The sequence below is a fragment of the Rhinopithecus roxellana genome, chromosome 5 (assembly GCF_007565055.1).
Source record: "Rhinopithecus roxellana isolate Shanxi Qingling chromosome 5, ASM756505v1, whole genome shotgun sequence".
Lineage (NCBI taxonomy): Eukaryota > Metazoa > Chordata > Mammalia > Primates > Cercopithecidae > Rhinopithecus > Rhinopithecus roxellana.
In genome coordinates, this window is record NC_044553.1 from 131,615,257 (window position 1) to 131,637,238 (window position 21,982).

At 46.2% G+C, this 21,982-nt stretch overlaps 2 protein-coding genes across 5 annotated transcripts in view; one reads left to right on the forward strand and one right to left on the reverse strand.

Moving 5' to 3' along the window:
• The window catches only part of HEATR4 (HEAT repeat containing 4), a 30,572-nt gene extending 19,658 nt beyond the window's left edge, over window positions 1-10,914 (reverse strand). The window contains exons 1-4 of the mRNA XM_030929992.1: window positions 10,006-10,914; window positions 8,586-8,773; window positions 6,116-6,256; window positions 1,593-1,796 (exon numbers count right to left, since the gene is read on the reverse strand). Of these exons, the coding sequence (XP_030785852.1) occupies window positions 1,593-1,796; window positions 6,116-6,256; window positions 8,586-8,773; window positions 10,006-10,886 (1,414 nt within the window). The 5' untranslated portion in view covers window positions 10,887-10,914. The remainder of the gene's footprint in view (window positions 1-1,592; window positions 1,797-6,115; window positions 6,257-8,585; window positions 8,774-10,005) is intronic.
• The window catches only part of LOC104656358 (nucleophosmin-like), a 560,652-nt gene that overhangs the window by 534,431 nt on the left and 4,239 nt on the right, over window positions 1-21,982 (forward strand). The gene's annotated exons all lie outside the window — the stretch shown is intronic.

Sequence of the window (21,982 nt, forward strand, 5' to 3'; positions counted from 1 at the left end):
TAAAAGGGACAATAAAACAAAGTAGTTAAGGGTACTTTGTTTTCGGACATACCTGGTTTGGGATCACAGTTATTAGCTGTGTGACTGTGGATAAGTTACTTAACCCTGAGCCTGAGATTTCTTATTTGAAATACGGGCATAATACTAGAATCCACATATTGAGTTACTCTTAGTGTTAAATGAGTTAACTAGACAAAGTGTTTAGCAAAATGCCTGACAAGTTAATGAAGGTTCAATAAGTGTTAGTTATTGTGGTTTTCATTAGGTTCTTTGTCTTTGAGGGCACTTCCATTTGGCTTTTGACATCTTCTTCATTTTAGTTGCTAACTACTCTTTTGGCAGGTATCAGACTTTTATTTCAAAGCTCCTCCTATCTGTAGGTGCTTCCTTCAGTCTTTTTTGTTGTTGTTTATCTGATCCAGTTTACCTAATGGATCGCCTCTCTTTTTCCTGCACTAACTAAACTTGTCTATCATGTTCTGAAAGCCAACAGCTGTTGAGTTCTCAAATACCATAGCTTTCAAGTATTGGCCTTGCCAGGCCATTACTTTGTCCCAGGCACTCAGACTTCTACTCTCCTATCTTTGAAGGCAAAGTAAGTATAGGATAGCCCCAACTCTACGGATGAATTTTGGAGAGGGGTTGCTGATACCACAGTCAACTACAACATGGACAACGGTTGGACGGCATATTTTGTTCTTCCCTTCATGCATCATTTACTGAGCATAAAGTTTGGAAATCAATAAGATAGGGTCGCCTAGGTGTAGTGGCTTACGCTTGTAATCCCAGCACTTTGGGAGGCCAAGGCCGGGAGATCACCTGAAGTCAGGAGTTCGAGACCAGCCTGGCCAACATGGTGAAACCCTGTCTCTACTAAAAATACAGAAATTAGCCAGACATCGTGGCACATGCCCATAGTCCCAGCTACTCGGGAGGCTGAAGCAGGAGAATTGCTTGAACCTGGGAGGTAGAGGTTGCAGTGAGCCAAAATCAAGTGCCATTGCACTCCAGCCTGGGAGACAGAGTGAAATTCCATCTTGGAATGAAAAAAAAAAGGGCTGGCGCGGTGGCCAAGGCAGGCAGATCACCTGAGGTCAGGAGTCCGAGACCAGTCTGGCCAACATGGTGAAACCCCATCTCTACTAAAAATACAAAAAGTTGCCCAAGCATGGTGGTGGGTGCCTATAATCCTAGCTACTCAGGAGGCTGAGGCAGGAGAATCACTTGAACCTAGGCAGCCGAGGTTTCAGTAAACTGAGATCCCACCATTGCACTCCAGCCGAGGCAACAAGAGTGAAACTCTGTCTCAAAAAAAAAAAAAAGATAGGATCCCTGCCTCTGAAGAGTCTTCAGTGTAATGAGTTTCTACAAATTACTGAAGTAATACCCACCCATGCAAAAAGCACCCAGATATATGTCAACTAAAGTTCATCTAACACCCAATGTGTGAAAGGCTCTTGTCTAGCCTTAATGAGGCAGATTTTTACATTTCACAAAGGAAGAATGGATTTTTCAAAGACTAAGAAAGCCTAGTCCCAGATGAGAACCACTTCTTACAAACATACAGTATCTCAGGACCTCCCTTCACTCACTCAGAGCCCAGGCAGTCTTCCATTCCTTCAGCATCCTCCGCAGGACCACCAGTTCCCAGGTCACATCCTCCTCCAGTGATTTTGCCTGCTTCTTCAATCTCCTGGTCTTAATAGGCACATCCTCCTCACCTACCTGCTGCAGCATATCCTTGGCAGGGGTGGGCAAAGCAGTCCAGCGCAGGGCTCCTTGCACGGGTCTGCAAGCTGTGCAACATGGCAGTGTGAGGTCTTCTCACCCCACTGCTGTAGGCCCTGCCACACAGTGGCCCCAGCTTGCATCCCATTCTTATTCCTGACTAATACCAAAGCAAAACCCTCAAGAGTGAATTTCCCCATGATTATATGGGGAACTGAGTACAAAGACACAGGGAATTATGGAAAGTCCTGACTACAGACATGGTAAGCCATGATGATGATGGGGGCGAGAGGTTTGTGGGGGGAAATTGAGATATCTACAAACCTTTTTATAAGTTTAAGGGTTATCTTTAGGGACCTAAATCTTTAGGAACATAAATATGTTTATATGTAACGAGATTTGCTCATAAAATTCAATATTTGATACATTGCAATTTAGTGTCATTGGCCATTATTTGTAAAGTATTAAGTTTTCCTTTTAATGTTTTTAATTTGAGGAGAGTAATGGTGCTATAAGCTGTGAAAATTTAAAGATTTTAACATCTCTGAGTTTTTCCTCATGACAACAGAAATTTGAGAACAGAAAAAAACATAAATATTAAATATAGTTAGAAAAGCTATAGTTGGCCGGGCGTGGTGGCTCATGCCTGTAATCCCTGCACTTTGGGAGGCCGAGGTGAGTGGATCGTGAGGTCAGGAGATGGAGATCATCCTGGCTAACACAGTGAAAACCCTGTCTCTACTAAAATAGAAAAAAATTAGCTGGGCATGGTGGCATGTGCTTATAGTCCCAGCTACTTGGGAGGCTGAGGTAGGAGAATCGCTTGAACCTGAGAGGCGGAGGTTGCAGTGAGCCGAGATCATGCCACTGCATTCCAGCCTGGATGACAGAGCGAGACTCCATTCTTAAAAAAAAAAAAAAAAAAGCTATAGTTACATTTTCTGAACTTAATGTTTTTCATGGTGTCAAATTTAGAAAGCCTCTTTCTCAGGAAAAAAGCTGTAGGGAGAAGGGGAAGGGAAAATGATAAAAACATTTCCAGACATACTAAACTCATTATTCACACTGCCTATTAGTCTCATGTTCTAATCAGTCACTATCAGCCATTCCTGGTTTTTTCCAAGATTTCATTCCAACTCTTAACACCCTTAGATTTGCTCTGAATCAATTCTTTCCTTTGAGCAAGGAAGGCATAACATTTCTTTCTTCTAATGTAAAAAGAGTCCTGTGAGGCATGGTGCAGTGGCTCACGCCTGTAATCCCAGCACTTTGGGAGGCCAAAGCGAGTGGATCACTTGAGGTCAGAAGTTCGAGACCAGCCTGACCAACATGGTGAAACCCCATCTCTACTAAAAATACAAAAACTTGCCAGGCGTGGTGGTGGGCACCTGTAATCCCAGCTACTTGGGAGACTGAAGCAGAAGAATCACTCGAACTGGGAAGGCAGAGGTTGCAGTGAGCTGAGATTGCACTCCAACCTGGGTGACAAAGAGAGACTCCATCTCAAAAAAAAAAAAAAAAAAAGAAAAAAAAAGAAAAAGATTTCTGTGAGACTCCAGGGCAGTTTAGCAAAGATGCCCATATAGTGCATCTCCTCCACATGGTCCCTACCAGCTTGGGACGTGCTGGGGGACTCAGCCACTCTGCTGAGGCCTCCCTCCTTTGTGGGGTAGGGTGTGTGCAACTAGGAGCTGTGGAACCACCTCTGACAGGCCACCTCACCCTTTGCCATGTGACCCTCCCTGACTTCTCTCAGCTGACTTGAAATCCCTCCTGAAGAGGTGAGAGATAGCTGAATTAACCCCATTTCTCCTATATCCCTCTGCTCAAGGAATTAAAATGGATTTGTGGTGAGCAAGTCTTAGATCGCTGATATTTAACCCCATGGGAATAAAAAATACAACTGCCAACATTTACTTTAGTTCCAGTCCTTTGGGTTATAGATGGATAGAAACACATCCACTAGCCACCTTCCACATCAACAGTCATCTAAAGCCGGGGTCCCTAACCCCCAGGCCATGGGCCTGTACCAGTTCATGGCCTGTAAGGAACCAGGCCACCACAACAGGAGGTGAGCGGTGGGCAGGCAAGAATTACCGCTGAGCTCTGCCTCCTGTCAGATCAGCAGTGGCATTAGAGTCACATAGGAGCATGAACCTTATTGTGAACTGCACATATGAGGGATCTAGGTTGCACACCCTTTATGATAATCTAATGCCTGATGATCTGAGGTGGAACCGTTTCATCTTGAAACCATCCCCACCCCGCTGGTCTGTGGAGAAATTGTCTTCCCTGAAACCAGTCCCTAGTGCCCAAAAGGCTGAGGACTGTCGATCTAAAGGGAGCACACAAAGTAATGACTCTTGGTGGGGCACAGTGGCTCGTGCCTATAATCCCAGAACTTTGTTTGGGAGGCTGAGGTAGGAGGATCCCTTGTGGCCAGGAGTTTGAGACCAGCCTGGGCAACATAGTGAGACCCTATGCCCTGATCCTCCTGCATCAGCCTCGCGAGTGGCTAGGACTCCAGGTGTGTGCCACCAACGCCTCACTAATTTTTGTATTTTTTCGTAGAGACGGGGTCTCACCTTGTTGCCTAGGCTAGTCTTAAACTGCTAGGCTCAAGTGATCTGCCTGCCTCATCAAATTGTATGGTTTGACAGGATTAATTTTATAGTATGTAAATTCAAGCTCAATAAAGCTGTTATTGAAAAGGAATCCCCTGGCTGGGAGATTGGCTCATGCCTGTAGTTCCAACACTTTGGGAGTCTGAACAGGGTGCATCACTTGAGCCCAGAAGTTTGAGACCAGCCTGGGCAACACAGTGAGACTTTGTCTCTACAAAAATTTGCTGGGTATAGTGGTGTGCACCTGTAGTTCCAGCTACTCAGGAGAGTGAGGTGGAAGGATCGCTTGAGCTCAGGCAGGTAAAGGCTGCAGTGAGCCATGATTGTACCACTGCACTCAGCCTGTCAAGAAAATTATAGAAGAGGGAGAGGGAAGGGGAGGGAGGAGAGGACAGGAGAGGAGAGGGAGACAGAGAGAAAGGAAGGAAAGGGAGAAGGAAAGGAAGGAAGGAAAGGAGGAAAGGAAGGGAGGAAAGGAAGGAAGGAAGGAAGGAAGGAAGGAAGGAAGGCAGGCAGGAAGGCAAAAAGAAAAAGAGGCTGGGAACAGTGGCTCATGCCTGTAATCCTAGCACTTTGGGAGGCTGAGGTGGACAGATCACGAGGTCAAGAGATCGAGACCATCCTGACCAACATGGTGAACCCCGTCTCTACTAAAAATACAAAAATTAGCTGGGCGTGGTGGCGCGTGCCTATAGTCTTAGCTACTCTGGAGGCTGAGGCAGGGGAATTGCTTGAACCAGGAAGATGGAGGTTGCAGTGAGCCGAGATCATGCCACTGCACTCCAGCCTGAGTGACAGAGTGAGACTTTGTCTCAAAAACAAACAAACAAAAAAAGCCAGCTTGTGTGGAAATCCTGTGGCTGTCCACAGCTGTCTGGTGGTTGCCTCCATAGCAGGCACAGAATATGCCTGTGCCTCCAAGGGTAGACTGGGCCCAGGGAAGGACTTCTTGCCAAATGGATGCAAAGGCACAGCTAGGAGGCCAGGCAACCCTGTCAGCCAGGCGTGGGGGCATGCAACTGTAATTCCAGCTACTCTGGAGGCTGAGGCAGGGGAATTGCTTGAACCAGGAAGATGGAGGTTGCAGTGAGCTGAGATCATGCCACTGCACTCCAGCCTGGGCGACAGAGCAAGACTGTGTCTCCAAAAAAAGAAAAAAAAAAAAAAAAAAAGAATGGGTGACAATTGCTGTTAATTTCTGCACACCACTGGGCCCATCTGAACAGTAATCCTGCAAAGAGTTATGGGAAATGGAGTCTTGTGGAGGATGTGCACATTTTGTTTCATAAGCTAATTTCTTGGCCACCTCCTTTCCCTCTTTGTCTTACAGAGTGAAGAATGATGAACTTGTGAAAGTTCAGGTATGGGTGGGCTGAGTGTGGAGTGGGAGGGTAAATCCAGCCCCAGGGAAAAGGGCAGAATGCTGGGTCAGGAGTTTGATGCACTTTCCCCGTTAGCTGCACTTTCCCTGTTAGCATTGAGATAGGAGCTGCCTTATTGGTAACTACTGGCCCTAAACCACTTGGTTATACCTAAGTTATATCAGATCTCAAATGATTGTATGTTCCTGTGAGGCTCTTCCTAGTTACTGTATTTTATAATTTCGTGAGATTATTTTTAGTACGTAGAAAGAGGATTGCCTAGATGCTAGTGGTGCTTCAGCCCATGAACTGGGAGCTCTAGCACATGAATAGTGGGTAATGATGGGAAGTAGCCCCATTCCCATTATTAACCCCTGCCTTCCCTGTTAGCTTCCTGCTTACGTGCTTCAGGAATTGCCTGGGCACTCCACTTTTCTGGAGTTTCAGGGAAGACCTTAGATAGCTGCTTATTGTACCGATTTAGGTTTTCCAGGACAATCTGGTCTCTCTTTGCACCAATCTGGTGAATGATCTGGACTTCATCTGTGAACAGACAAAGAAACAGTGAGTCCCCTGTAACCTCCCTCTTTCCTTTCTCCCCGGGTTCCCAATCACCAGGATCAGACCCAACTTCCATTTGCACTAATCTAAGCCCCTAGGATCCATGACTGCCATACTCTGGGGCATCCCTTGAAGGTGACCACTGCTTGGAAATATCACAGTGATAAGTCACCGTAGTGTCAGTGGGGAAAAAAAAAAAGAAAGAAATGTCATAGCTAGTCACTTCATTAGAGGCCTGGGAGCCAAGGATGGTGCTTTCCTTCCTAAGGCAGAACCTATGGCTAGTTTCGGTGGCTCGCACCTGTAATCTCAGCACTTTGGGAGGCCGAGGTGGGTGGATCACATGGTCAGGAGTTCAAGACCAGCCTAAGCGACATTGTAAGACTCCATCTCTACAAAAATACAAAAATTAGCTGGGTACAGCTACTCAGGAGGCTGAGGCAGGAGAATCAATTGAGCCTGAGAGGTGGAGGTTGCAGTGGAGATAGCACCACTGCACTCCAGCCTAGGTAATGGGAGTGAAACCATTTCAAAAATAAGAAAAGAACCGGCCAGGAGCTGTGGCTCATGCCTGTAATCCCAGCACTTTGGGAGGCCGAGGAGGGCAGATCACAAGGTCAAGAGATTGCGACCATTCTGGCCAACGTGGTGAAACCCCGTCTCTACTAAAAATACAAAAATTAGCTGGGCGTGGTGACGCGCACTTATAATCCCAGCTACTTGGGAGGTGGAGGCAGAGGTTGCAGTGAGCCAAGATTGTGTCACTGCACTCCGGCCTGGTGACAGAGCGAGACTCCGTATCAAAAAATAAAAAAAGAAAAAGAAAAGAGAAGAACCTATGTAACCACTTAGAGGCCTTATCCCTTATGAAAAGCTAGATACTAAAAAAGAGGCACCTAATTAATCCCATCAGTGATGAATACCTTAGAGTAATTTTGTTAAACACTTTGAGAAGACTTTCAGCTGCAGCAGTTTAGGAACAAGATGGGGCTTGGGAAGAAGAAACAGCTAGGAACACAAAGACCTAGATCGGGTATCCCGGAAGCCCAGGCATCTAGGGGACAGCAGTAGGGAAGGAGAAGGTGGCGAACATTTACTGAACACCTTAAACAGACACTGGGCAAGAAGCATTACAGATGCTTTCTCATCTACTCTACTCAAAGTGCATTTTTCTTTTTTCTTTTTTTTTTTTTTTTTTTTTTTTTTGAGGCGGAGTCTCGCTCTGTCGCCCAGCCTGGAGTGCAGTGGCCGGATCTCAGCTCACTGCAAGCTCCGCCTCCCGGGTTTACGCTATTCTCCTGCCTCAGCCTCCCAAGTAGCTGGGACTACAGGCGCCTGCCACCTCGCCCGGCTAGTTTTTTGTATTTTTTAGTAGAGACGGGGTTTCGCCGTGTTAGCCAGGATGGTCTCGATCTCCTGACCTCGTGATCCACCCGTCGCGGGCTCCCAAAGTGCTGGGATTACAGGCTTGAGCCACCGTGCCCGGCAAAAGTGCATTTTTCTTAACATCACTTCACAAATAAGGTACTTGTGGCTGAGAGGAATTATGTAATTTACTGAAGTTTACTAAAAAAATACTGAGCCAGGCCGGGCGCGGTGGCTCAAGCCTGTAATCCCAGCACTTTGGGAGGCCGAGACGGGCGGATCACGAGGTCAGGAGATCGAGACCATCCTGGCTAACACGGTGAAACCCCGTCTCTACTAAAAATACAAAAAAAAATTAGCCGGGCGAGGTGGCGGGCGCCTGTGGTCCCAGCTACTCGGGAGGCTGAGGCAGGAGAATGGCGTGAACCCGGGAGGCGGAGCTTGCAGTGAGCTGAGATCTGGCCACTGCACTCCAGCCTGGGCGACAGAGCAAGACTCCGTCTCAAAAAAAAAAAAAAAAAAAAAAAAAAAAAAAAAATACTGAGCCAGGATTTAAACTCAAATGTGCCTGACTCCAAAGCCCTGATTTTTTCCAACATCGCACCTTGGTGGGATCATATCTCGAAGTGAGAGAAGGGAGAAGGGTGGACAGAGAAGAGATGGATTGTTCCCAAAGTCTTGCCTACTTTACAGTTCCACCCTTCATTGCCTCTTTAGTAAGATGGAGGGATAGAGAAAGCAGGGAGAGAGAGCAGTGAGTGCCCTCCCTGTTAGCTATCACTCCCCAACCCAACTCCTCTGCTGGTGTGGGTGTGGGTCATGAACATGAAAACCTGAGTCATCCAGGGCCTCTCCATACCCACAACTGTTTCCAGCCCCCAGCGATCTTCCACCTCCCTGGCCCATGTCCCCCTGTGCACCTACCACAGGGGCCCAGCTCTATTACCAAAGTAAATCTCCTGTTCAAAGGTGTTGTCTGTGGAGTAGGCAAACTTTCCAGCTCGGGGAGTCACCTGGCGAAAGTAGCTCTGGGTTTGGGGCTGGGAGAGGCTCCTCTTTTCATGGATATCCTCAGTGGTCTTGTTGTCAGGCATGATTTCAACTGTCTCTGCTTGTTGGAAGTAACTGGGCAATCTTGGCAGGGGTGAGAAAGGAGGGAAAAGGGGGAAAGAGTAGGAGGTGGATCCCCCTTTCCATTAAATCCACAGCTTGTTCCCTTTCCTCTTTAAGCTCCGCTCCTATACACGTGAGCATTGCAGAACACCAATGTTTAACTTTTAGCCTTGTCGCCATGGTGCCAGTTGAATGTGGAGCTGTTAGAAGGGCTTGTCTACAGCCACCCTGTCTGGCTCCTGAAGGATCCACACCTTCTGCATCCACCAAGCAGCATGGCAGAGTGGCTGTGCTCCAGCATAACCCTTTTTAAACATTCATACCCTTAGAGGCGGCATCGCCTTGGGGAAGGGATCCCACCTCCTTCGTCATCTCACTCTGTCTATTCTGTGTGTGGTTATTTAATGTCCATCTACCTGGTGGTGAACAGGCTGTAAGCTCCTTAAAGGTTCATGTCTGTGTCTATTGCTTTTACATTGTATTCCCAGCACTTTGCAGAGTACCTGGAAAGTAGCAAGAACATAATATATATTTGTCCAATAAATGAATAAATAAATGGATTTCCACTGATTTTTAGTTCACTCTTGGAAATCAGGGATAATGTAATAGCTCCAGTGTTTCCTCTAGCTATAAATGAGATGGAAGCAATCTAAGAAACATGTAGTCATCTTCTTCTCTCAGGTTGTCTGGTTCTCTGTCCTGCAGTTAGTCAGTTTTTGAGTCAGTGACACACTGGTTCCTTATTCAGAGTGAGGCAGGACCAAACCTCAGTGCTATGAGGTTCCTGCCTTCCTCACTCCACCAAGGATACATTTCTGGGAGCGCTTGGTTGGTAACTACACCAGCAGTCTGATGGCAAAGTCTGCTGGAGAAGGTTGAGAACCAATCCCTTTAAGAGCAGTGGTTCCCAGCTGGGAATGGCTTTGTCCCTGTTGGAGACATTTGGCAGTGTCTGAGACATCTTTGGTTGTCACAGCTAGGAGGTTGTGCTCTGGTGGGTACGAGCCAGGGATGCTGCTAGCATCCCATAATGAACAGGGCGGTTCCCACAACAAAAATTATCCAACCCAGAATGTCAGCAGTGCAGATTGAGAAACCTTACTTTGCAGAGCTCTCAGAGAGCAGGCCGGTGGTGGAGAACATGAAGTTGATGGGAGAGTGCATTCTAAAATCGGGAGTGTGAGTCCCCCTGGGAGTCCCTGAAGGGGAGTCAGGGATTATCAAGGGTGCATTTGAGGCCCTGGCCGGTATACCTGTAATAAACAGGAAGCAGCAGTTCTGGTTTCTTCTTTTCCTGTGGGGGCAGGATGACACTTTGATCCTCAAACTCTGCTGCCTCTTCTGCCTCCAGCTGTTTCAGGAGCTCCAGGTCGCTCGCAGAGGTAAGTTCATCCTGGATGTGACTCCAGTCGTACTGCTGTCGCAGGAAGCTCTGCCACTTGTTAGGGGATGCCCCAGGCCTTTGAGGACGCTTGTTCTGGATCCATCGGGCTGTGCGCTTGTTCAGCTTTTCCAGCACAGTGGCCTCCCACGCTCTGGCCTCCTTCTCAGGAGGCAGAAGCCAGGCTTCTCTTTCCTCCAGGTTCACATCTGGAGAAGGTGGCCGACCCAGCATATCTGGATGCATGCAGGGATGATGGATGAGAGGACGGGGTGCTTCCCGGACGGTGCTGGCTGGCTTTGATTTCTTCAGCTTCTTTTCAGGATTGGCAGAGCTTTCTGTCTTCACAGCCAGGGAGGTGTCTCCTGTTAAGGGACTTGAGGAACCCAGGAGCTTGAAGCGAACAGGTTTCCGAGGCTGGGCCTTCCTGATCCGGGGAGTATGGATGATGTCATTGGTGTTGTAGAGGTGGTCAAAGCTGTACTGGCTATAAGGAATGCTGGGCAGTCCTCGCTGCCACACCACCTCCTGAGAGAAGGTAAGGTTTGCAGCAGCCATTTTCAAATATTGGCTCTTGCGGTGTAGATGGTACTGTGAGCTGAAGAAGACCATAGGCACACTGGAGACAGAGGCACACTCCTCCTTGCCTTTCAGTTTTGAGTAGTTTAAAATCGTGCCCCATCCCAGCCGTGGGGGCAGTGACTGATAGAAGCAATGGGGGAGAAAGGTCTTTCCTTTCTGGGTCCTGGTCATACTGCGTTGCAGCAAATGCTTCCTTCCACACTGCCTGGCCTAGAGGCAAGGCCTGGAGATGAGACCCGGCACCTGTTAAGGGAATGGGAGGAACTGATGAGAGCTCTAGGCCAGCCGAAATTGGTAGCCCATAGCAGTTCAGAAAGAGAATAACTTGAAAAACAGATGGAAAGGGGGTAGGGAAAAGCCATGTGAGGTAGAAGAACAAAAGAAGAAAATGGTACAACATCCTAAATATTTCATATATTAGACCCTTGTTTCTGGGTCTTACACTTGTTCCCAAAGCTCAGACCCTCATCTCCATGTGAGGGATGACTGCTTTTCAGCAGTGTCCCATGCTTCCAGTTTGTCTTCAAATGTTGCTTTCTTTCGTTCAAAAGGCTTATAGCATAAAGTTCAGACGATTCAGCATGGCATTCAGGGTTCTCCATGACTTTGGCCTCAGTTTATGACTTTGTCCTGGTGTGTAACCTCTGCTTGAGCCAGTTCAGTCTCCTGGCTGTTCTCTGAGTATCCTCTCTCCACATAATGGAGCTTCCTTCTGTGTCCTCTACATGAAATGGCCTTTCATACTTGACACACATTCTATCCAATTTCCAGGCCCAGCTCAATTTGTCCTGCTCCATAACTCTTTCTTGACCTATCCAGGCCACCAGGTCATAACCAAGTTTATAAATTACTCCTGTTCTGTACCACTTACTTTAACTGTTAATCCTACGACACCTTGCATTGTTAAATATTTGAGATTCTAACTCCATTGCCCAGTGACCATGTCTCCCATGTCTTCTGTCTTTCAGAGTCATCCAGCACACCTATTGCTACATAGTTTTTATTGTTAAAATATTTAATGGCTGTAGGTCAGGCACAGCGGCTTACTCCTGTAATCCCAACACTTTGGGAGGCCGAGGCGGGTGGGTCACCTGAGGTCTGGAGTTTGAGACCAGCCTGGCCAACACGGTGAAATCCCATCTCTACTAAAAATACAAAAAATTAGCTGGGCGTGGTGGCATGTGCCTATAATCCCAGCTACTTGGGAGACTGAGGCAGGAGAATCGCTTGAACCCAGGGCGGGGGAGATTCAGTGAGCCAAGATCATGCCATTGTACTCCAGCCTGGGCAACAAGAGCGAAACTCCATCTCAAAAAAAAAAAAAAAAAATATATATATATATATATATATATATATATATATTTAATAGCTGTAACGTATTTTATCAAATAGGTAAATGGTTTTGACTCTTCATGAATTATTGGATGGGTTGTTTCCAGATTTTAGCTAGCATGGCAAACATTATAGATAACAAATGCTTAGATTTAATGTTAGTTTAGTTTTGTTTTGTTTTCCTTTTGAAGCATTTGCTTGGCCTAATAATGATGGTTTTGGAATACCTTGCTGAGGGTTTTATGTAGGGAAGATATTATGATCTTCATTTCCTATTTTAAGAAGCTGAGGTTCAGAGAGGTAGGTAAATTGCTTCAGATCACATAGCCCGTAAGCAGAGGAGTCAGGTTTCAAACCTAGCCTGCTAAATCACAACTCTGGAGCACTTAACCTCCATGCCACACTGGCCATGGCCCAAGCACCACTCCCTACCACTCACTTTGTTGGCCTTGCCTCTCCAAGGAGCAGGTAGGCATCCTTACATATAAGGATGAAGGAGAGACCATTATTCCATGTCTTTCTATCCTGCTAGTGTCAACTCCTGCCCTGCGTCCAAGGTGCCCATACAGACCAGATCTGACTTGTTTCTCTTTCCTCCTTAACACCCAGCACATAGCCTCTCTCCCTAGGGCGTGATTTCTCTTACTGTCTTCCATGTGTAAAAGTGACCATATTGGCTGGGCGCGGTGGCTCAAGCCTGTAATCCCAGCACTTTGGGAGGCCGAGACGGGCGGATCACGAGGTCAGGAGATCGAGACCATCCTGGTGAACACGGTGAAACCCCATCTCTACTAAAAAGATACAAAAAACTAGCTGGGCGAGGTGGCGGGCACCTGTAGTCCCAACTACTCGGGAGGCTGAGGCAGGAGAATCACTTGAACCTGGGAAGCAGAGGTTCCAATGAGATGAAATAGTGCCACTGTGCTCCAGCCCGGGCAACAGTGAGACTCCTTATTTTTTTTTAAAAAAAAGCATCTTCATAAGAAACAAAAAATGAGTGATCACAGTACCTGCTTTTCACATCGTATCACGACAAGAGGCACTGAAGAGGGTGGGAAAGACAGTCCTGCATCGCCTATGCCCCCCTCCCTCACCCCTGGCACAACAGCTTGGAGAGAGAATCTGTGCATGTGGGGGAAGGAGAGGAGTGTGGGATTTTGCATGGAACTCACTGCTGCCCTGTCACAGCACAGCACTACACTGAACAGAATTCTGCTGGCTCCCACAGAGGATGCATTTAGATCAGCTCTGGGCCAGAGGAGAATCCTCAGCCGGAGTGGGACAGACCTGAGTCCCCAGCTGGTTCTGCCACCAGCTGACCAAAGTGGCCTGGGGCCCTGAATACACGAGTGACAGTCAGGTCACAAGGACTATATTCCTTAGGCAAACCCTGGAGCTGCACTGGTCATGGAGGCAGGGGACTTTGGGTGTATATGACCCCAAGTGACACCAGCTGTGGTGGCCAAGGGAGTGCCTACATCATTCCTCCCCCAACTCCAGGCAGGGCAGCTCAGGGAGAGACTCCTTCCGCTTGGGGAAAGGAGAGGGAAGAGTACTCAAGGAGAACAAACTCAGGAGACTTTGTCTTGCAGCCTGAGTAGCAACTCAACCACAGGAAAATAAAGCACCAGGCAGAATCCTGAGGCTCCTGATTCCAGGCCTTTCCTCCTACGCTACGTTTCCAGACCTACCCTGTGCCAGAAGGGAATCCACTGCTCTGATGGGTCAGAATTATCCTGGCAGGATTCACCACCTGCTGACTAAAGTGCCCTTGGACTTTGAGTAAATATCAGTGGTAACTAAGCAGTTCTGGCCACAGATCTTGGGCAGGATCCAATACTGTACTGGTCTGCAAAGCTTCAGGTGTGACTCAGTGCACTACCATCTGTGGTGGCCAGGGGAGTGCTCATGTCACCCCTCCCCCAACTCCAGGCAGCCCAGTAGGGGGAGAGGTTCCTGATTGGGGGAAAGACAAGAAAGAAAGTGAGAGATGTTGCCTGGGTAACCAGGGAATTCTCCCTTATCTTACCCAAGGCCACCAAGGATCCAGGAGTATCTAGGAGTTGGCAACAGTTGCAGGGGTCATAGGCTTAGGGCACCCCCTGGTACACATCAGCTACAGAGACCATAGGCTTAAGTCACAACACTTAATCCCCTTTGAATATATAGAAAGCCTTCTCAAGGAGGATGGGTACAAATAAGTCCAGACTGTAAAGATTGGAATAAATATCTAACTCTTCAATGTCCAGACATTGATGACCATCCACAGCATCAAGAACATCCAGGAAAACTTTATTTTCCTGGATGGAAATGGACTAAATAATCCAGGAGTGACAGAGATATGTGACCTTTCCAGACAGGGAATTCAAAATTGTGGTCTTAAAGAAGCTCAAACGTTGAGATAACACAGAGAAGGAATTCAGAATTCTGTCAATTTCAAAAAGAGATTGAAATCATAAAAATCAAGCAGAAAGGCTGCTCTGCCTATGGAGTAGCCTGTAATCCCAGCACTTTGGGAGGCCGAGACGGGCGGATCACGAGGTCAGGAGATCGAGACCATCCTGGCTAACCTGGTGAAACCCTGTCTCTACTAAAAAATACAAAAAACAAGCTGGGCGAGGTGTCAGGCGCCTGTAGTCCCAGCTACTCGGGAGGCTGAGGCAGGAGAATGGCATAAACCTGGGAGGCGGAGCTTGTGTGAGCTGAGATCCGGCCACTGCACTCCAGGCTGGGCAACAGAGCGAGACTCCGATTCAAATAATAATAATAATAATAATAATAATAATAATAATACTCTCATCTTTACCAACAGATTTTGATTCTAAAGTTCTGAGGTGGAGTCCAAGAGTGTGCAGTCAGCTTCTGGGGTGGCGTTTGTTAGATATAGTTTTTTGCTTATTTATTTGTTTTTGAGACAGGGCCTCACTCTGTCACCCAAGCTGGAGTGCGGTGGCACAATCATGGTTCACTGTAGCCTTGCCTCCCAAGCTCAAGCAATCCTCCTGCCTCAGCGTCCTCAGTAGCTGGGACAACAGGTGCCCACCACCATGCCTGGCTAATGTTTTAAAACTTTTTTTGTAGAGACAGGGTCTTACTATGTTGTCCAGGCTGATTTCAAACTCCTGGACTCAAGCGATCTTCCTGCCTTGGCCTCCTGAAATGCTGGGACTGCGCCTGGAATAGATATGGGTAAAGAACCTTTTGTATCAGATGCTTGTGTCCTGCTCCCAGAATGTTGATTCAGTAGGCTGCGAGACCTAGAAATCTGCATTTTCACAAGCTCTCAGATTTAATACACATTACATTTAAAGAAAGCACAGCCCAAAGGGTGTCAGTGGGGTGTATGAAGGAAGCCTGGTTAGTGGAGAGAGTGGGATTAGGGAATAGCTGCTTAACCTGGCTTGTTTCAAATCCCCCTTTCTCCCTTTTTGCCCTCAAAAAGTTCCCCTCATTTTTCCCCTCTACTTTCTAATTTCTCACCATGCACTCACACAGCTATACGGCTGTCTCTAGAGATTGCTCTGGAAACTCTGCTGTAAAGATGACCTGGTCTAATGCCTTTTTTTTTTTTTTTTTTGAGACAGGGTCTCTCCTGGAGTACAGTGGCACAATCAGGACTTACTGCAGCCTTGACCTCCTGGGATCAAGTGATCCTCCCACATAGCTGGGATTATAGGCACATAGCACCACTCTCGGTTAAATTTTTTTTTGTTGTTTTTTTTGTAGAGATAGAGTCTCACTCTGTTGCTCAGGCTGGTCTTGAACTCCTGGACTCAAACGATCCTCCCATCTTGGCCTCCCAAAATGCTGAGAATACAGGCATGAGCCACTGCACCATACCTAATGTCCTGATTTTATAAATCCCAAAACTGGGGCCCAGAGAGAAGAGACAAAATTAAGATCACCATACTGGTTAGTATCTGAAGTAACACTGACCCTTTTCACACCTAATCCAAAGTTTTTTCAGCTACCTCAGGTTGCCTCTCATCTTCCAGCTGACACCATCCAGCACCTTTCAGACACTGGCAAACGAGCAGTGTTTCAAAATTACTTTCCAAATGGCCTCCTACGAGGCCGTCCTCAGAGAGAAGCAAGGTTCTGCATCTTAAGCCTTCCTTGGTTTCTTAGGTTCCAAAGCTGTTTCTATCAGTCTCCAAGCAACCAACTCTTTAGAATTCCATGAGTCTACTCAGAGAACTTGTGCGTTCAGTCAGGGGTATCTTCAACTATTTATTAAATACCATCCTTTGTAAACTGAACTTTGAGAAATTGCTTCTTATTTATTGATTATTTATTGAACGAGGGTCATGGATTTTTTGTTTTTGTTTTTGTTTTTTGAGACGGAGTCTCACTCTGTCGCCCAGACTCGAGTGCAGTGGTGTGATCTCAGCTCACTGCAACCTCTGCCTCCCAGGTTCAAGCAATTCTTCTGCCTCAGCCTCCCATTACAGGCCACACCACCATGACCCACTAATTTTTGTACTTTTAGTAGAGACGGGGTTTCACCATGTTGGCCAGGCTGTTCTCAAACTCCTGACCTCAAGTGATGCTCAGGCCTGCCAAAGTGCTGGGATTTACAACTGTGAGCCACCGCACCCAGCCTCTTGGTCATTCTTTGAAAAATAAACCTCAGCCAGGTGCAATGACTCAAGCCTGTAATCCCAGCACTTTGAGAGGCTGAGGCAGGCGGATCACCTGAGGTCAGGAGTTAGAGACCAGTCTGACCAACATGGTGAAACCCTGTCTCTACTAAAATAGAAAATTTAAAAAGAAAATCAGCTGGGCCTGGTGGCGCGTGCCTGTAATCCCAGCTACTCGGGAGGCTGAGGCAGGAGAATCGCTTGGACCCAGGAAGCAGAGGTTGCAGTGAGCCAAGATCACGCCATTGCACTCCAGCCTGGGCAACAAGAATGAAGTACAAGGCCGGGCGCGGTGGCTCAAGCCTGTAATCCCAGCACTTTGGGAGGCCAAGACGGGCGGATCACGAGGTCAGGAGATCGAAATCATCCTGGCTAACACGGTGAAACCCCGACTCTACTAAAAATACAAAAAACTAGCCGGGCGAGGTGGCGGGCGCCTGTAGTCCCAGCTACTCCGGAGGCTGAGGCAGGAGAATGTTGTAAACCCGGGAGGCGGAGCTTGCAGTGAGCTGAGATCCGGCCACTGCACTCCAGCCCGGGCGACAGAGCAAGACTCCGTCTCAAGAAAAAAAAAAAAAAAAGAATGAAGTACAGTCTCAAAAAATAAAAATAAAAAAACCCTCTGGATATATGCAGCTCCATATTCTTCCACCGCAGGGGTTTATAAATCCGGAGAAAGAAGCAAAGCAGGGAACACATGACCACATAGCTCTGGCAGGCATCAGATTACCAGGCTGATAGTACAGATGGTAAAAGTAGAAGTTGTCGCGGACTTTTCCATTCCCCTTTCAGCTCCTCCACTGCTACTTAATCTCCTTTGTCCACACAGTTCAATCCCATTTTCCCTGACCTCCAAATCCGGGCTAGGTTATTAGCCATTAACACTAGTTTTTACAAGGAGACTCTTCAATCTTGTATTTCTGATAGTATAATTTCACACGTACAGAAATTCTTTGAGTTATAGAAGTCTTGCAGATACAGAAATTCTGATCTTTAGGAGTCCCGTTGTGAACAAAGTAATTTATCCTGACAGCAGGAAAGATTTCCGGGCCTAAGGCTCTGTCTCGTTGACCCAGGTCACGCTATTCAGGTGGTCCATCTCTTGGTTCCAGGCAAGACTGATGCTGACCAACCTGAATATGGACTTTAGCACTTGGGCTCAAGCTGCACTCAGACGGTTGGACCCCCATAAAAGAGCAAGAGGGTATGTTTTCTGGTATGAAAAGTAAAGACTAGGCTGGGCGCAGTGGCTCATGCCCGTAATCCCAGCACTTTGGGAGGCTGAGGCAGGCGGATCACAAGGTCAGGAGATCGAAATCATCCTGGCTAACACGGTGAAACCCCATCTCTACTGAAAATACAAAAAAATTAGCCGGGCATGGTGGAAGGCGCCTGAAGTCCCAACTACTCGGGAGGCTGAGGCAGGAGAATGGCGTGAACCCAGGAGGTGGAGCTTGCAGTGAACCGAGATTGGGCCATTGCACTCCAGCCTAGGCAACAGAGCAAGACTCAATCCCCCCCCCAAAAAAAAGAAAAGTAAAGACTAAAAAAATTAAATATTATAACCCTGCTAAGGCAGGAGGATCATTTGAACCCAGGAGTTTGAGGCTGCAGTGAGCTATGATGGCACTACTGCACCCCAGCCCAGGTGACAGAGGGAGACCCTGTCTCTAATAAAATAAATTAAAACCTTGTTGAAGGTTCCTCAAAAAATTAAATATAGAATTACTATGTTATCCAGCAATTCTACTTCTGAGTGTATATCCAAAAGAATTGAAAGCAGGGACTTTAACAGATATTTGTATACCCATGTTCATAGCAGCATACTCACAATAGCCAAACGGTGGAAACAACACAAATGTCCATCAATAAATGAATGGATAAACAATAGTCAAAAGAACAAAGCTGGAGGCATCACGATACCTGACTTCAAACTATACTACAAGGCTACAGTAACCAAAACAGCATGGTACTGGTACCAAAACAGAGATATAGACCAATGGAACAGAACAGAGTCCTCAGAAATAATACCACACATCTACAGCCATCTGATCTTTGATAAACCTGAGAAAAACAAGAAATGGGGAAAGGATTCCCTATTTAATAAATGGTGCTGGGAAAATTGGCTAGCCATAAGTAGAAAGCTGAAACTGGATCCTTTCCTTACTCCTTATACGAAAATTAATTCAAGATGGATTAGAGACTTAAATGTTAGACCTAATACCATAAAAACCCTAGAAGAAAACCTAGGTAACACCATTCAGGACATAGGCATGGGCAAGGACTTCATGTCTAAAACACCAAAAGCAATGGCAACAAAAGCCAAAATTGACAAATGGGATCTAATTAAACTAAAGAGCTTCTGCACAGCAAAAGAAACTACCATCAGAGTGAACAGGCAACCTACAGAATGGGAGAAAATTTTTGCAATCTACTCATCTGACAAAGGGCTAATATCCAGAACCTACAAAGAACTCAAACAAATTTACAAGAAAAAAACAAACAACCCCATCAAAAAGTGGGCAAAAGATATGAACAGACATTTCTCAAAAGAAGACATTCATACAGCCAACAGACACATGAAAAAATGCTCATCATCACTGGCCATCAGAGAAATGCAAATCAAAACCACAATGAGATACCATCTCACACCAGTTAGAATGGCAATCATTAAAAAGTCAGAAAACAACAGGTGCTGGAGAAGATGTGGAGAAATAGGAACACTTTTACACTGTTGGTGGGATCGTAAACTAGTTCGACCATTATGGAAAACAGTATGGCGATTCCTCAAGGAGCTAGAACTAGAAGTACCATATGACCCAGCCATCCTATTACTGGGTATATACCCAAAGGATTACAAATCATGCTGCTATAAAGACACATGCACACGTATGTTTACTGCGGCACTATTCACAATAGCAAAGACTTGGAATCAACCCAAATGTCCATCAGTGACAGACTGGATTAAGAAAATGTGGCACATATACACCATGGAATACTATGCAGCCATAAAAAAGGATGAGTTTGAGTCCTTTGTAGGGACATGGATGCAGCTGGAAACCATCATTCTGAGCAAACTATCACAAGAACAGAAAACCAAACACCGCATGTTCTCACTCATAGGTGGGAACTGAACAATGAGATCACTTGGACTCGGGAAGGGGAACATCACACACCGGGGTCTATCATGGGGAGGGGGAAGGGGGGAGGGATCGCATTGGGAGTTATACCTGATGTAAATGACGAGTTGATGGGTGCTGATGAGTTGATGGGTGCTGATGAATTGATGGGTGCAGCACACCAACATGGCACAAGTATACATATGTAACAAACCTGCACGTTATGCACATGTACCCTAGAACTTAAAGTATAATAAAAAAAAAAAAAAAGAAGAAGAAGTCAGGTGAAGAAAATGACTGAAGAGAAGGCTGGCTGAAATTTAAGAAAATCACCATAACCATCAGTTACTGGTTTCAGTTGACAATATACAATAATTTACTGCTGTCATTGCCCATGCCTACAGATAATTTATTTTGTATTTTTGAATGAGAAAACATTTGTACATTCTTGATATTGGGTACAAGAGCCATGAACCAATATAGTGCTTTCAACCTAAATCACTGAGACGTTTTTACTGCCGTTCTATTAAAATCAGGATTTTAGTGCTTGCCATCAACAGATGAGAAGTTAAGAAGCAGCCTTTCTGTGGAGAGTAAGAAGAATTGTGTACAAAGTAGAGAAATATCCAATTATGTGACAGCCTTTGTGTAATAAAAATTTGTTTAAAATTTTAAAAACAAAACAAAACAAAAATATGTGGAAGATATACAACAGAATATTATTCAGCCTTAAAAAGGAATGAAATGGGCCGGGTGCGGTGGCTCACGCCTGTAATCCCAGCACTTTGGGAGGCCAAGAGGGTGGATCACCTGAGGTCAGAAGTTCAAGACCAGCCTGGTCAGCATGGGGAAACCCCATCTCTACCAAATATACAAATATTAGCCAGGCATGGTGGTGGGCACCTGTAATCCCAGCTACTCAGGAGGGTGAGGCAGGAGAATCTCTTGAACCCAGGAGGCAGAGGTTGCAGTGAGCCAAGATCATGCCATTGTGGTCCAGCCTGGGTGACAGAGCGAGACTTCATCTCAAAAAAAAAAAAAAAAAAAAAGGAATGAAATGGGCCAGGCAAGGTGGCTAATGCCTGTAATCCCAGCACTTTGGGAGCCTAAGGCGGGAGGATCACTTTGAGGTCAGCAGTTTGAGACCAGCTTGGCCAACACACTGAAACCCTGTCTCTACTAAAAATACAAAAATTAGCCAGGCGTAGTGGCACACGCCTGTAGTCCCAGCTACTCAGGAGGCTGAGGCAAGAGAATCACTTGAGCCTGGGAGGCTGCAGTGAGCCAAGATTGTACCACTCCACTCCAGCTGGGGCAACAAGAGTGAAACTCTGTCTCAAAAAAAAGAATGAAATGGCTGGGTGAGGTGGTGCATGGGTATGATCCCAGCACTTTGGGAGGCTGAGGTAGGAAGATTGCTTGAATCTAGAAATTCAAGACCAGCCTGGGCAACAAAGTGAGACCCCCATCTCTACAAAAAACTTAAAAAGTATCCAAGGTGAGGTGGCACATGTAGTCCTAGCTACTGGGGAGACTGAGATGGGAGGATTACTTGCACCTGGGAGGTTGAGACTGCAGTGAACCATGATCTTACCACTGCACTCCAGAGGCTGGCTGACAGAGCAAAATTTCTGGGGATAGTGAAATTATGATATGCTGTAAGTATATGGATGAACCTTGAAGACCATATGCTAAGCAAAATAAGCCAGACATGAAGGGACAAATACTGTATAATTACACTTTATGAGGTACCTAAAGTAGTCAAATTCAGAGACAGGAAGTGGAATAGTGGTTGCCAGGGGCTGGTGGCAGGGGGGAATGAGGAGTTATTGTTTAATGTTGTGGGAAGTCAGGGACCCTGAATGGAGGGACCAGCTGGAGCCATGGCAGAGGAACATAAATTGTGAAGATTTCATCTTAATATGGACATTTATCAGTTCCCAAATAATACTTTTATAAATTCTTATGCCTGTCTTTACTTTAATGTCTTAATCCGGTTATCTTCATAAGCTGAGGATGTACATCACCTCAGGACCACTGTGATAATTGTGTTAACTATACAATTGATTGTAAAACGTGTGTTTGAACAATATGAAATCAGTGCACCTTGAAAAAGAACAGAATAACAGCCATTTTTATGGAACAAGGGAAGACAACCATAAGGTCTGACTGCCTG